Source organism: Elaeis guineensis, chromosome 8, assembly GCF_000442705.2.
Source record: "Elaeis guineensis isolate ETL-2024a chromosome 8, EG11, whole genome shotgun sequence".
NCBI lineage: Eukaryota > Viridiplantae > Streptophyta > Magnoliopsida > Arecales > Arecaceae > Elaeis > Elaeis guineensis.
This window is the reverse complement of record NC_026000.2, coordinates 18583772-18595952: the sequence shown is the minus strand read 5'-3', so window position 1 is coordinate 18595952 and position 12181 is coordinate 18583772. Positions and strand designations below refer to the sequence as shown.

The window sequence follows — 12181 nt, the reverse complement described above, 5'->3', positions numbered from 1 at the left end:
ATGAATAATAAAAAATTGATTCATTTTAGTATATATAGTAATAATAATTAGTATAAAATAATCAATAAATAAAATAGAAGTAATTATATAAAAAATTATTCAAATCCAATCCGACTCGATCCAACCTATTTGAATAGGGGATAACAAAAGCACCAAAAATCCAAATCTGAACCCATTTGATCGACCCTACTTCAATAATAATTAAGATGTATAAGGCATATTTAATAATCAATAAACATTACTTTCTAGCTATTAATTACGTATATATAATCAAGATATATAAAAGTTAATAAATATTAAGAACATACTAGATAGTTAAGAGTTAAGAATATACTAGATAATTAATTCATTAGCAATCCCTCGGAGATTCCCTAGGAAAACCATTTAAAAAATAATTTATTGGCAATCCCTTGGTAAAATCTTCAAAAAAACATTAAAATAAATAATTTTTTGAAATCCCCCAAAAAAGCTCTTGGAAAACCATTTAAATAAATAATTTATTAGTGTTCCCTCAAAAAATTTCTTGGAAAACCATTTAAATAAATAATTTTTTGATATTCATTAGAAAATCCCACAAAAAATTAATATAAAAATAATTTATTTAGAATCCCTAGAAAAATCTCATAGAAAAGAATATGTGAAAATAATTTATTTAAAATTGATCAGAATATCCCTCGAAAATTGATTTTTTAAGAGATTTTTCGAGGGACTTGTTTAATCAAAACCTTACAGAAGGAATCATTTGTAAGGAAAGAATCCCATAGAAAATTCCTTGGTAATTATTTTGTGAGGGATTTTTTTTTTCAAGAAAATATTTTTTATCAAAATTTTTTCACTAAGAACTTATTTATGAGGAAAAATCTCTCGAAAAATCCCTCACAAAAATAAATTTTGAAGAATTTTTTGAGAAAATATTTTTCATTAAATTTTTTTTACTAAGAACTCATTTATGAGAAAAAATTCTCTTAACAAATCTCTCAAAAATTATTTTTTTGATTATATTTTGAGAAAATATTTTTCACCAAAATTTTGCACTAAGAACTCATTTATAAGAGAACAATCCCTCGAAAAATCTCATGAAAAAATAATTTTTAAAAGATTTTCTGAAAAAATATTTTTCATCAAAATTTTTTAACTAAGAACTCATTTATGAGAGAAAAATCTCTCAGAAAATTTCTTGCAAAAATAATTTTCAAGAGACTTTTGAGAAAATTTTTTTCATTAAAAGTTTTTTTCCTAAGAACTCATTTCTGAGGGATAAATCCCACAGAATATCCCTCACAAAAATAATTTTCAAAAGATTTTTTGAGAAAATATTTTTTATCAAAATTTTTTAACTAAGAACTCATTTACGAGAAAAAAAATCTCTTAAAAATTTTCTCACAAAAATAATTTTCAAAGATTTTTCAAGGAAATATTTTTTATCAAAATTTTTTTCATAAAAACTTATTTATGAGAGAACAATCCCTCGGTAAATTCTTCATAAAAATAATTTTTGAGAGATTTTTTGAAAGAATATTTTCTATCAAAATTTTTTAATTAAGAACTCATTTATGAGGAAAAAACTTTTCAAACATTTTCTTACAAAAATAATTTTTAAGAGATTTTTCAAGAGAATATTTTTCATCAAAATTTTTTTCATAAGAACTCATTTTTGAGGGAATAATTCCTCGGCAAATCCCTCACAAAAATAATTTTTGAGAGATTTTTCAAGAAAATATTTTTCATCAAAATTTTTTAAGTAAGAACTCATTTATGAGGAAAAATCCTTCAAAAATTTTTCATAAAAATAATTTTTATGAGATGTTTTGAGGAAATATTTTTTATCAAAATTTTTTTCATGGGAACTCATTTATGAGGAAACAATCCATCGGCAAATCCTTCACAAAAATAATTTTCAATGGATTTTTTGAGAAAATATTTTTCATCAAAATTATTTAAGTAGGAATTCATTTATAAGGAAAAAATCCTTTGAAAATTTTCTCACAAAAATAATTTTGAAGGAATTTTTCGAGAAAATATTTTTCATCAAAATCTTTTTCACAAGAACTCATTTATGGAAGAACAATCCCTTGGCAAACCCCTCAAAAAAATAATTTTTGAGAGATTTTTCGAAGGAATATTTTTCATCAAAATTTTTTAAGTAAGAACTTATTTATGAGGAAAAACTTTCTTAAAAATTTTCTCGCAAAAATAATTTTCGAGCGATTTTCTGAGGGAATGTTTTTCATCAATTCTTTTTTAAGAACTCATTTACAAGGGAACAATCCTTCAAAAAATCTCTCACAAAAATAATTTTCAAAATTTTTTTTGAGAAAATATTTTTCATCAAAATATTTTGACTAGGACTCATTTATGAGAAAAATATCTCTCAAAAAATTCTTTGCAAAAATAATTTTTAAGAATTTTTTTGAGAAAATATTTTTCATCAAAATTTTTTCCTAAGAATTTATTTGCGTAGGACAAATCTCTTGAAAAATCCCTCACAAATTATTTTTGTGAGAGATTTTTTGAGGAAAATTTTTTCTTAGAAAATTTTGATAGTTAATATTTTTTATTGAAAAATCCATTAGAATTGTGAGAAATTTTTTTCCCCGATAAATTATCTTTTTCTAGTAGTGAGCACAAACTTCAATTCTTTCCGTACAATAATACTCGGCCACTAACACCATCGTCCCAAACAAATGGATTCCTCTAGTTGCCACTGGAACACCGCTTTTACTTCCAATAACAAAATTGGCTTCATCATGATCTCCTTTATTCAGAATATTACTATCAAAATAAACTTTGAGGAAACAGGAGGATGGTGGCTCTCTATAAAAATAAATCATTTGAGAAGATGCAAAAATTATAGGATACAAGCCATAGTTTTTTCCTACTACCAAAGAAATCTTCAAAACAACAGCAAATTCTTGAGGTAAAGTGGATGCTTGGATCAAAATTAATCTTGGACTACAATAAACATCCTGAAACACCCATTCACTTCTAGCAAACCAACTTTGATATGCAATATAGGAAGTCAAAACTGCTTCATACCTTTGATTGTCTATTGTAGATTTTTCTTTATGATTCTGGATGAAATTCTCAATAGGTAGCGATGAAATGACATTGGCATCTGTAATTGAAGCATTCATCCAAATCTACTTAGCCAATCGACAATTAAAATGAATAAAAAATCAATTCTTCTATACTCAAGCAAATATCACAATGATTCAAGATATACATGTAGACCATATGCTGATGCGAAAACCCACAATATAGAAGCCAATTCTAGGCAACTTTGCACAAAGACAAGACAATTCTAGGATGAACATCAATCTTCCAAATCCAACCAAAATTATGATACGATGGGGTTTCTGAAATTATAAATTTATAAAAATTTGAAACTCTCCTAACAGACAGTCCTGAAGTTGGACTATAATTTTACACTAGGAGAATTTGGCTTGGCTTACCAAAAAAAAAAAAGACAACTTGACTTGACTTTTTGAGGTCATTTCATTCATACTCCCCAATTGAGAAATTGTATGAAGGGAGAATACCAGACGTCAGCATTTCAACCTTTGCTGTTAATAAGAGAAACTATATCCTATACAGCAAACCACGTGGCCATGCACCTCATGAATCACAGCCGTTCCTTCTTGTAACGGCCAGGATTAGTGCTTGATAAATGAAGCCTACTGGAATGAATGAGTGTGACTGGCAACATGTACGGCATGCAGTGCATGCAGTCTAGAATATAATTTTTCCTAAAAATAACCAGAACTCAAGGCATGTATGTGCTCTATCGTAAGATGGCCTGACCCCTTGCCATTCTCTATTAAGCTTTTTTTTTTTTTTTAATAATAATACATCGAAGGATTCTTTTGGTTGATGATGTATGATAATTGTTGCGGAACTTATTCAATTTCTTTGCATACACAGTCTCACGCACACCGTTCGTACGTAATATGATAACGAAGATTGATGAAAATGATGCATACATCCATGTTGATACTCAATTAGGCAAGAAAACATCCAGTATCAATACTGATGGATGATAGTAAATTAGGCAAGAAAACATCCAGCATCAATACTGCCTATATATATATAATTAATGCCAAGAGTCCACCAGGCTTTATTTATTTAGTTATTTAACCTCACGTAACTTAGGTCGCAAAACCGGCTATAGCGTCCTGGAGGATTACCATGCACTCATCAATTGCATTAAGCCTCAGAAGTAGGAGTAAACAAAGCCATCTCATCCCCCCTCCTATACTTCACGCTCCTGGCTTCATCCCTTGAGATGTTATACGAGTGCATGAGCACGTCCTCGGGCATGCCTTTGATAGCTGATGCTTTACCGACGACCGTGCTGACCATGGCGGCACTGTTGGTCTTGATCGAGATGAGCTCGAGACCTTCCTCTCTCGCTTGTTTTATTACTGCAAAGTTTTGCGGGATGACCAAGAGCTGGCCACGGCGAAGCTCACCATCGAAGACCGCTTTGCCCTCGTCGTCGACGACCTGAACCCGGCCCCGTCCACCCGTACAGTACGTCACGCTGTGGGCGTTGATGTTCCAATGGGGTGCAAGAATGGTTTTCTACAATATTATAACGAGAAAAATAATTAAATAGGTTAATGATAGGTTTTACACGCTGCTTAACGAATATATCTGTAGGAAATTATTGACGCATCATTTCTTACCCGGTAGAGCACTACCCTTGTAGCACTCATTTGGATGAATCTAAGGATGGGGAGCTTATGGCAGTTCAGGGTGGTCATTCTTCCACCCCGTGGAGTGTAGACATCGGCAGCCGATGGCCTCTCAATGTTCTCTCTGATCTTCATTGAGCAGTAGGTCTCCTCGAGCCCATTTGGATCACTCTCCTGCCTCTCCTGCTCCTCCTCCTCACTTGGGGGTCTCAGCACCTGAAGGCTTCTTTCCACGCGGACAATCTCTCCCCTTCGGTCGTCCTCGAGTTGGAGCTTCCTTGCCAGCTCCCTATCAACACCAATAGCGGCCGCTAATGAATCAGCTCTGAACCCTCTTAGGACGTTCTTCCCTGTGTTCTCTTGCTGGCTTTCCCGCTGACTGCCAGCTAGTTGGAATTCCTAACATATTGATCGAAACGAGTATAAGACGAAAATTCTCATCAGATTAAAAGTTAAGTAGGAAGTTAGATGAAAGGACTGGGTTGCTTTCACCCTCTGGTTCTGATCGAGTTGGTTAGCGTTGCTTCTGGTGTCGAAAACGGTCAGCGTAACGACTGGTGTGTCACCGTCGTTGTAACACCAGTTAGCAATTCCAGCAGGAATTGCAAGGACATCGCCGGCCCGGAAGCGGTGGACCTTCTGGTGGTCGTCTCTAAACCTCTGGCGTTGCGAGCCTTCCTCCCCCTCCTGCTGCGATCGACGGACGGATTGGAATGTGGTGGGGCAGCCAGGCATTATTGATGCACCGATGCCTCGTCCTACACATGCGGTACGTCACCATGCAAATTAAATCACCTCAGCATCAGTCTTTGCAGCAGATCTATATATATTATTAAATAGAAAAGGAAAATTAAGGTAGGGAATCGACGAGCCTTGCAGGATATAGACGAGGCGAGGAGAACTGGAGTAGGAGGGAAGAAGCAAGCCGTTGGGCTCGATCGTCCGGCGGCGTACAGACACGCCGGCACACTGGAGCTGATCATCTTTCTCGTCGAAGTATTCCGTCACGCCAGCTTCGGATTCCACACGGCGTGTGGGCTGGAGTGCGTTAAGACGATCCAACCGGCACTCGCGTTGCGAAAGGGAAGTAGGAGACAGAGGAAAGAAAAATGTAGGGAGGCAGTGGAGATCGCCATGAGTAGACGGACTATGTGGCTATGGCTGGTGTACGTCGATTGCTTGGGTGACGAGGACGGAGGGGGCGGGGGTCGGGATTTATGGGCCCATAAAGCAGATCTGGTTTGGAGGCACGCGATGGGCTCGGTGGCGTCGGACGACAGCTGGAGGAGTGTTTCTTGAGCCGTGCTGCCGCGTACTATTTGATGAAAGGCGTACGTGGCAGCGTCTAGGAGGAAGCGGCCAAGGAAGAAGGGCCTGCGTGGTGACCAGGTGACGTCTTGTCGGCTATCAACCTGGTGACACTGGAGACGAGAGTGATCCTGTGATGGGCTTTGGACAGCAGATAATTATGATGACATTTTTTTTCTATTATTTTTAAGTAAATTATATTCACAATCTCTAAACTAAATTAATTTTTTTTAAATAATTTTTAAAATATAAAATTTTAAATTTTAATTCTCAAATTATTTAAATCTTTTTAATATTGTCCTAAGATATAATTCCGACTATTTTTTCTCACCAGAAGTCTGATCTGACAAAATCCGATACTTATACGGAGTACTTTGTTGAATTAAATTTAAATATTTAAAAAAATTAATGGTATGGATAAAAGCTCCAACCACTTTCTCCTTCCATCACCTCCATCGAATCCGATTGTCCGCCGCCTCAAGAACCGCACTAGGCGACCCTCCTTGGTGCAATTAATCGTTGCCAATCTTGACTTTCAAAAGCTCACCACAGTGGTCCCTGCCCTCATCTGCACTGCCTTCCTGTAACCCCCTCCACCTCCGTCATAGCCTCCTTTATCCCCTCTAATCCCATCATTGCCATAGCCCCCTCTACCTCTGCCGTAGCCCCCTCCGCTATGGCAGTCCTCGCTCTCATCTCCTCTGTCATCTGAACCTCATCTTCGACACCAAACTTGAGATCGCTAGCTCCGGCCACTGCCTCATTGTCACCACCACAGTCTCTCGTCTAAGATCCAACTCCTCCTCCCCCATTGCCTTCAAGATCTTCATCGATGGTGTTGATGTCACCCAGTCGGACCTCTCCAATGATGGTCGGATCATTATCCATGGCCTCTAGGGCTTTGTAAACCTCCTTTCCTCACTTTCTTACCGTTAGTATGCAGAGCTTGCCGGCCTTGAAGGGTGACACCGAGAGCTGAGGGGAGCCAGGATTATGGTGGTGGTGGAAAGAAAATCCAACGTCGGCGACAGTGGTGGAGGAGAAGAAAGGAAGGGTAGGGGGAGTTAGGTAGAGGAGGAAGTTGATCTTGGCCTTGAGGCCATGGAGGGCACGAGCGGTGGCGTCGCAGGTGTGAGTCAGATGTGGGCCTTCTTCTAGATGTCCCAAATCTCCATGGCGAACCATTCTATGCAGCGAACCACCTTACACGGAGGGTTCGATCAGCAATGGTGATAGCGAAGGGGGTCGCTTTCCATGGGCTTCAAGCAGCAACAGGGACGACGAAGTGGGTCACTCTCCATGGGCTTCGAGCAGCAATGGGGACGGCAAAGTGGGTTGCTCTCTGCGGGCTTCAAGCAGTGATGGGGATGGTGAAGGGGGAGCGGACGGTGAGGGGACGCTGATGGCAATGGTTGAGATTGGAGGTGGAGGTGGGCGAGGGGACACTAATGGCGGTGGGCGACAGAGGTGGAGGATCCAAAGTTGGAGAGCTGGAAGAGGCCATGGTCAAGGTGGACCTGGCAATTGAAGTTGGGGAAGGTGGCAGAGCCGATGGGAAGGTGGACCTGTCAGTTCTCTGCAAAATAATTTTTTTTCTTAATATAGGAAAAAAGTTTCTAGATAATTGGCCTAAAAGTTTAATACCTGATTGTAAGAGAAGATATTTTTTGAGAAGTAGTCTGTTCAAAGATTTTTGAATACATGTATTTTTCTGGAGTAAGAATTAGCATTTCTTTAGGAAGTTGTAGTGAAGAAGGTTCCGCACTAGAAGCTTCATGTGAGCTATTTAGTAAAAGATTACTATCTTAAAAAATCTTCGTCACTCAAAAATTATGATTATCACTTTCAGCATATTGCAAACTAGACATAATTTGAACGATATAGGAGTTGTTAAGGATTTTGTATATGTTTTCAAAAAATATTCATGAATTATAATCACTAATTAAAGGAATCAAAAAATATTCTTTCAATGGATATACCCTAATCTCTATATATAGCTTAGAAAAAATAGAAAGTTAAATAATAGATAGAAGCCCTATAGCTTCTTTACTTTGTAAATAACAAAATCAATTAATTTATAAAATATTTTTTATTAAAAAATTTTCATAAAAGCCAAGGTGCTTTACACTCTGCAGAGTAAACTGTATCGGAAAAGAGAACAGGCAAAAAGTTCTAGCAAAAAATTATTTTTTTAGGCTTAATTTTTGCATTAAAAAATTATGCACACATGAGCGTAAAACAAATAAATTAAGAATATACACATACAATCCCCATATTTTTTTCTATATAACTGAGCACCGCAGAAATTCTATGCATGCATCCCCATCATCCATATTAAGTCATTTGGTATATGGGATAGGAACCCATATTTCTTCTACGTGGGTAGGGTCAATTTAAACCCAAAATCTACCTACTTTTTCATTTCCTCTCCCTCACCCCACACTGCCGCCGGCTCCTCCCCTCAACCCATGGTTGCATTCTTAATCCCCCCTTCACCTCCCTCTACTTGTTTCGCCTCTAGCCCACCGTCTCCTCCCTCTTTCCTCTACCGGATCCTACCATGTGCCCACTTTTCTTCCTCATCCCCACACCAAATCCCTTCATTTCTCTACACCACCACCACACCTCCTCTGCAGCCGATGCTGAGGAAGGCAATGGTGGAGCTCAGTGGGATGCGGCGGCCAGGTGAGCAAGGAGCACATGGGCATCGGTGAGACCCTCAGTTGATGCCAGAGTTCATCCCATCCACTTCCTATCCAAAGGTATGTTCTGACCCCTCTTTTCTCCTATCTAAGTTACTTTTTTTTTCTAGAATCCATTCCTCATTTTTTTTTGCATTTTTTTCTTCCTTCACCTGAGGTCATCCCCCACCGTGAGTCCCTCTCTTAGCTACTACAAATTTGAGGTCGACAGGAGGCTACGGCCAAGAGAATAGGGAGCACGTGGGAGTCCGTGAGGTCCTGACTCGATGCTGGAGTTCATCCCATCTTTTTCCTATCAAAAGATGTGCTCTGACCACTCTCTTCTCTGATCTAAGCTCCCCTCTTTTTCTAGAATCTATTTCTTTTTTTGAGAATTTTTTCTTTTTCTTCCCCCACCTGAAGTCATCCCCCACTGTCGGTTCCTCTCTCAGTCACCATAATTTTTTTTTGTTCTTTTCTCCAATCCAGGTTTCTCCACAACCCTACCTGCACTTTCTTTTTCTTTCCAATTTTTTTTCTCTTTGTTCCGATCCAAAATGCATTCCTCCATCCTCCTTTTTGCTAGCCCAACCTTCTCTGCATCCCTCCCCCAACGCTAATCCTCCTGCCCCCCAACCCTAACCTAAGCTCAAATCCTAATGCTAACCCCTAATAAAACTCAATCCCAACCCTAACCCTAACCTGGCCTTAACCCTCAACAGAATCTTATGCTAACCCCAAACCTAAAGAGAACCTAACCCTAACCCCAATCCTAATCCTAATCGTAACTAGCCCCCTGGCCCTAACCTTAGCCAAACAACTAACCCTAACCAGATTCCAATCTCAATCCTAACCCTAGCTAGACTAGTGACCCTAATCCTAACCGAGCTCCAACAACCAAAAGGTCCAATTAACCATAACTGGGCTATCACACCCGCTAACCCGATAACCCAGATCCGCATAGCTTGGATCCTTTTATCTGTTAGTAGAAGGATCCAAGGGTTGTTCAGCATGCTCGTTAGCTGGTTTGCTTGGATCTGATCACAGGCCTTCCCTAAATCGATTAACCTGTATTTGTTTTTGTCGATCGAACCCTAACCTGATTTGTCAAAAGCCACATATTTTTGCTGTCCCCTAGACTGTTGCTCAAATCCGATAGCAATTGTGACTTTTTTCCTTCTATTTTTTTTCATGAGGAAGGCAACTGCAGTGTAGTACCAATCTCTACTCCTTTTTTTGGCTCACTAGATGGCTGTTGGATCTCAACAGCAACTGCTATATTTTTTTTTTCATTAAGACTTTGAGGAAGGCTACTATATATAGCATAGTAGCAACCCTTTGTCCCTTTTCTCCCTCACATGATGTTTGTGAACAAAGGAGTGGAAGGCTACCAACATATGGTCAGCAACCCTCTTGCATTCTTAACAAAGAACAAACAATATTTTTGATATTAGAGTGAAGAAAAAAAAAACTGATGAGGGAACGCACCTTCTCTAGCTTCGCTTCCTCAATTTTCTCTCTGCTATCAGCCTTTTCAATCCTGATAGAAAAGAAATAGTAATCAGCAACATACTCATACACACACACATAAAAAAAAAAAAAAATTCTGACCTCACCCTTTCTATTCAGCCATTCTTGTGCTTGAAGTGTGGAACCTTTCCGTGTATATATACACTAAAGGATAGAAAGAAACTAATAAGACAATTCATGCTTTGCCATCTATGTTTTCTGATTTTTTTTTTCTATAAATAATCTCACTCCAATTAAAGCTTTTGAGACTTCTTTTCTTAACCCCATATCTTGTAATTAAAAGGGAAAACATGTGAGTGTTATGTCCCTTCCAAATCGATGTGTCTTTTTTCTTTTTTTCCTTCCTCTTTGGGATAGGTAAGCTATTGAAGGGAAGAGAAACTATTTTTCTTTGGATAGCTCAGATTGTATTTAAAATTTTTTCTATTAATCTATATGAATAAGAATCAAATCCTTACTTGATTAGCAGTAGAACCAGAGATTAAATCTCTAAAAAATTGAAACAATCCTTCACGGAGGTCTGGATGTGCAGATCTTCTACTTCATATATATACCAGACGTCATAGGAAAGCAGGATGAACTCCAATCAAATCACCTTCATAATCCAATCAAATGAGAGAGGAGATGTGCTAGTGTGATACGTCACACCAGTAAGTGGGACACTTAAGAAGGGCCCATGCCAAGGGAGGAGGGGTGGCACCAAAGGGGAGAGGCCAAAGAGAAAAAGAAGGGCTCCTCTCTTCTCACACCTCTCTTTTTCTCTCTCCTCTTAATCTGATTTTTTTACTATGCATCTATAGGTAGAGATCCTCTCTATTTGTAGATAAATCTCATGACCCAATAAATATAGAACTCCTAACTCAAACATATTTTGAATCAGTCCAATACTCATGAAAGGACTCCTACATGAGATAGTATTGCCATCACATATGATAATCATATTGCACACAATCCCTCATCCACATGGGACGCCCATAATGAGGAAGCTTCTAGGTATTGGTCAGCCCATAAGGGAGGAGATTTTCAGTGTAAGTAGGATTTCTTATATCTCATCCAAAATAGATCCGATTCGAATCCAATTCGAAGTGGTTCGAAATAATTTTGAAAGACTGTCAATCCTAAACTCGATCTTTAGGATTTTTGTACCAAGTCTAACTTAAATTTTAGATCCAATTAAGTCTAATTAATTCAGATCTAATCTGAAATTAATCAATACTTAAATTCAATCTTTCATATGATCCATAGATCATAGATCAGAAACTGTTGATCATTAGGATCGAATCTGAATTTCATATACAGTGCTAGCTAGACATAGTCAACTCTTCAATCCCATTTGATCTATAACTTATTTTTCAATCAAATTAGCTTATATGTTCAATCAAATCAAGTATTTTCAACTTGAATATTGTTACTCCTTGAATTAATTTTGATGATTACAAAGTATTTGAGGGGGTTACTAATGATTTTGGCTTGAAAAAAGATTTATTATTTTTCAAAGATAAAATCATAATTTTATCAAGTCCTAACTCGAAAGTCTTAAGAGCAAGAACAGAAGATTTGTGATCTATTGAAAAAAATTTCATACTTTTTGGATGTGTATTTTTTTAAAAAATAATATTTATAAAATTGAGTCGACCCCATGAGTCGACTCATGTCAAATGGGGTTGAATGGCATGCTATTTTCTGGCTGGCACATCCAATTGAGTCGACCCCATGAGTCGATCTCTGTGCATGAGTCGACCCTATGAGTCGACTTCTGTTGCTGTGCACGTCAAAATTACAGAACAATCATTTTCTGTTCTGTGTCACAGTGTCGACCCCATGAGTCGACTCATGTGTATGAGTCGACCTTATGAGTCAATCCCTGCGACAAAAAAACTTCATAACGACTAATTTTTTAGCTCATTTTGGCACATTTAATGCTCATTTAATGATCTCCAACGGCTTTAAAACTATCCAGATCACTCT

The 12181-nt window shown here is 37.6% G+C and overlaps 1 protein-coding gene across 1 annotated transcript; it reads right to left on the bottom strand.

Moving 5' to 3' along the window:
- Positions 1-3876: 3876 nt before the first annotated feature.
- LOC105049984 (cocosin 1-like) lies at positions 3877-7187 on the bottom strand. The gene is made up of 6 exons (XM_073242750.1): positions 6933-7187; positions 6591-6788; positions 5567-5849; positions 5187-5452; positions 4686-5093; positions 3877-4581 (listed from the first exon to the last, which is right to left on the bottom strand). The coding sequence occupies exons 1-6, from the start codon at positions 7185-7187 to the stop codon at positions 4204-4206; spliced, it is 1788 nt and encodes a 595-aa protein (XP_073098851.1). The 3' UTR covers positions 3877-4203.
- Positions 7188-12181: the final 4994 nt, after the last annotated feature.

Coding starts and splice junctions, on each gene's coding strand:
- LOC105049984 (XM_073242750.1), bottom strand. CDS start 7,187: ATGGTTCGCCATGGAGATTTGGGACATCTAGAAGAAGGCCCACATCTG. Junction 6,789..6,932: donor GCAAGCTCTGCATACTAACG/GTAAGAAAGTGA, acceptor GTTGGATCTTAG/ACGAGAGACTGTGGTGGTGA. Junction 5,850..6,590: donor CTATGACGGAGGTGGAGGGG/GTTACAGGAAGG, acceptor CACCAGCCATAG/CCACATAGTCCGTCTACTCA.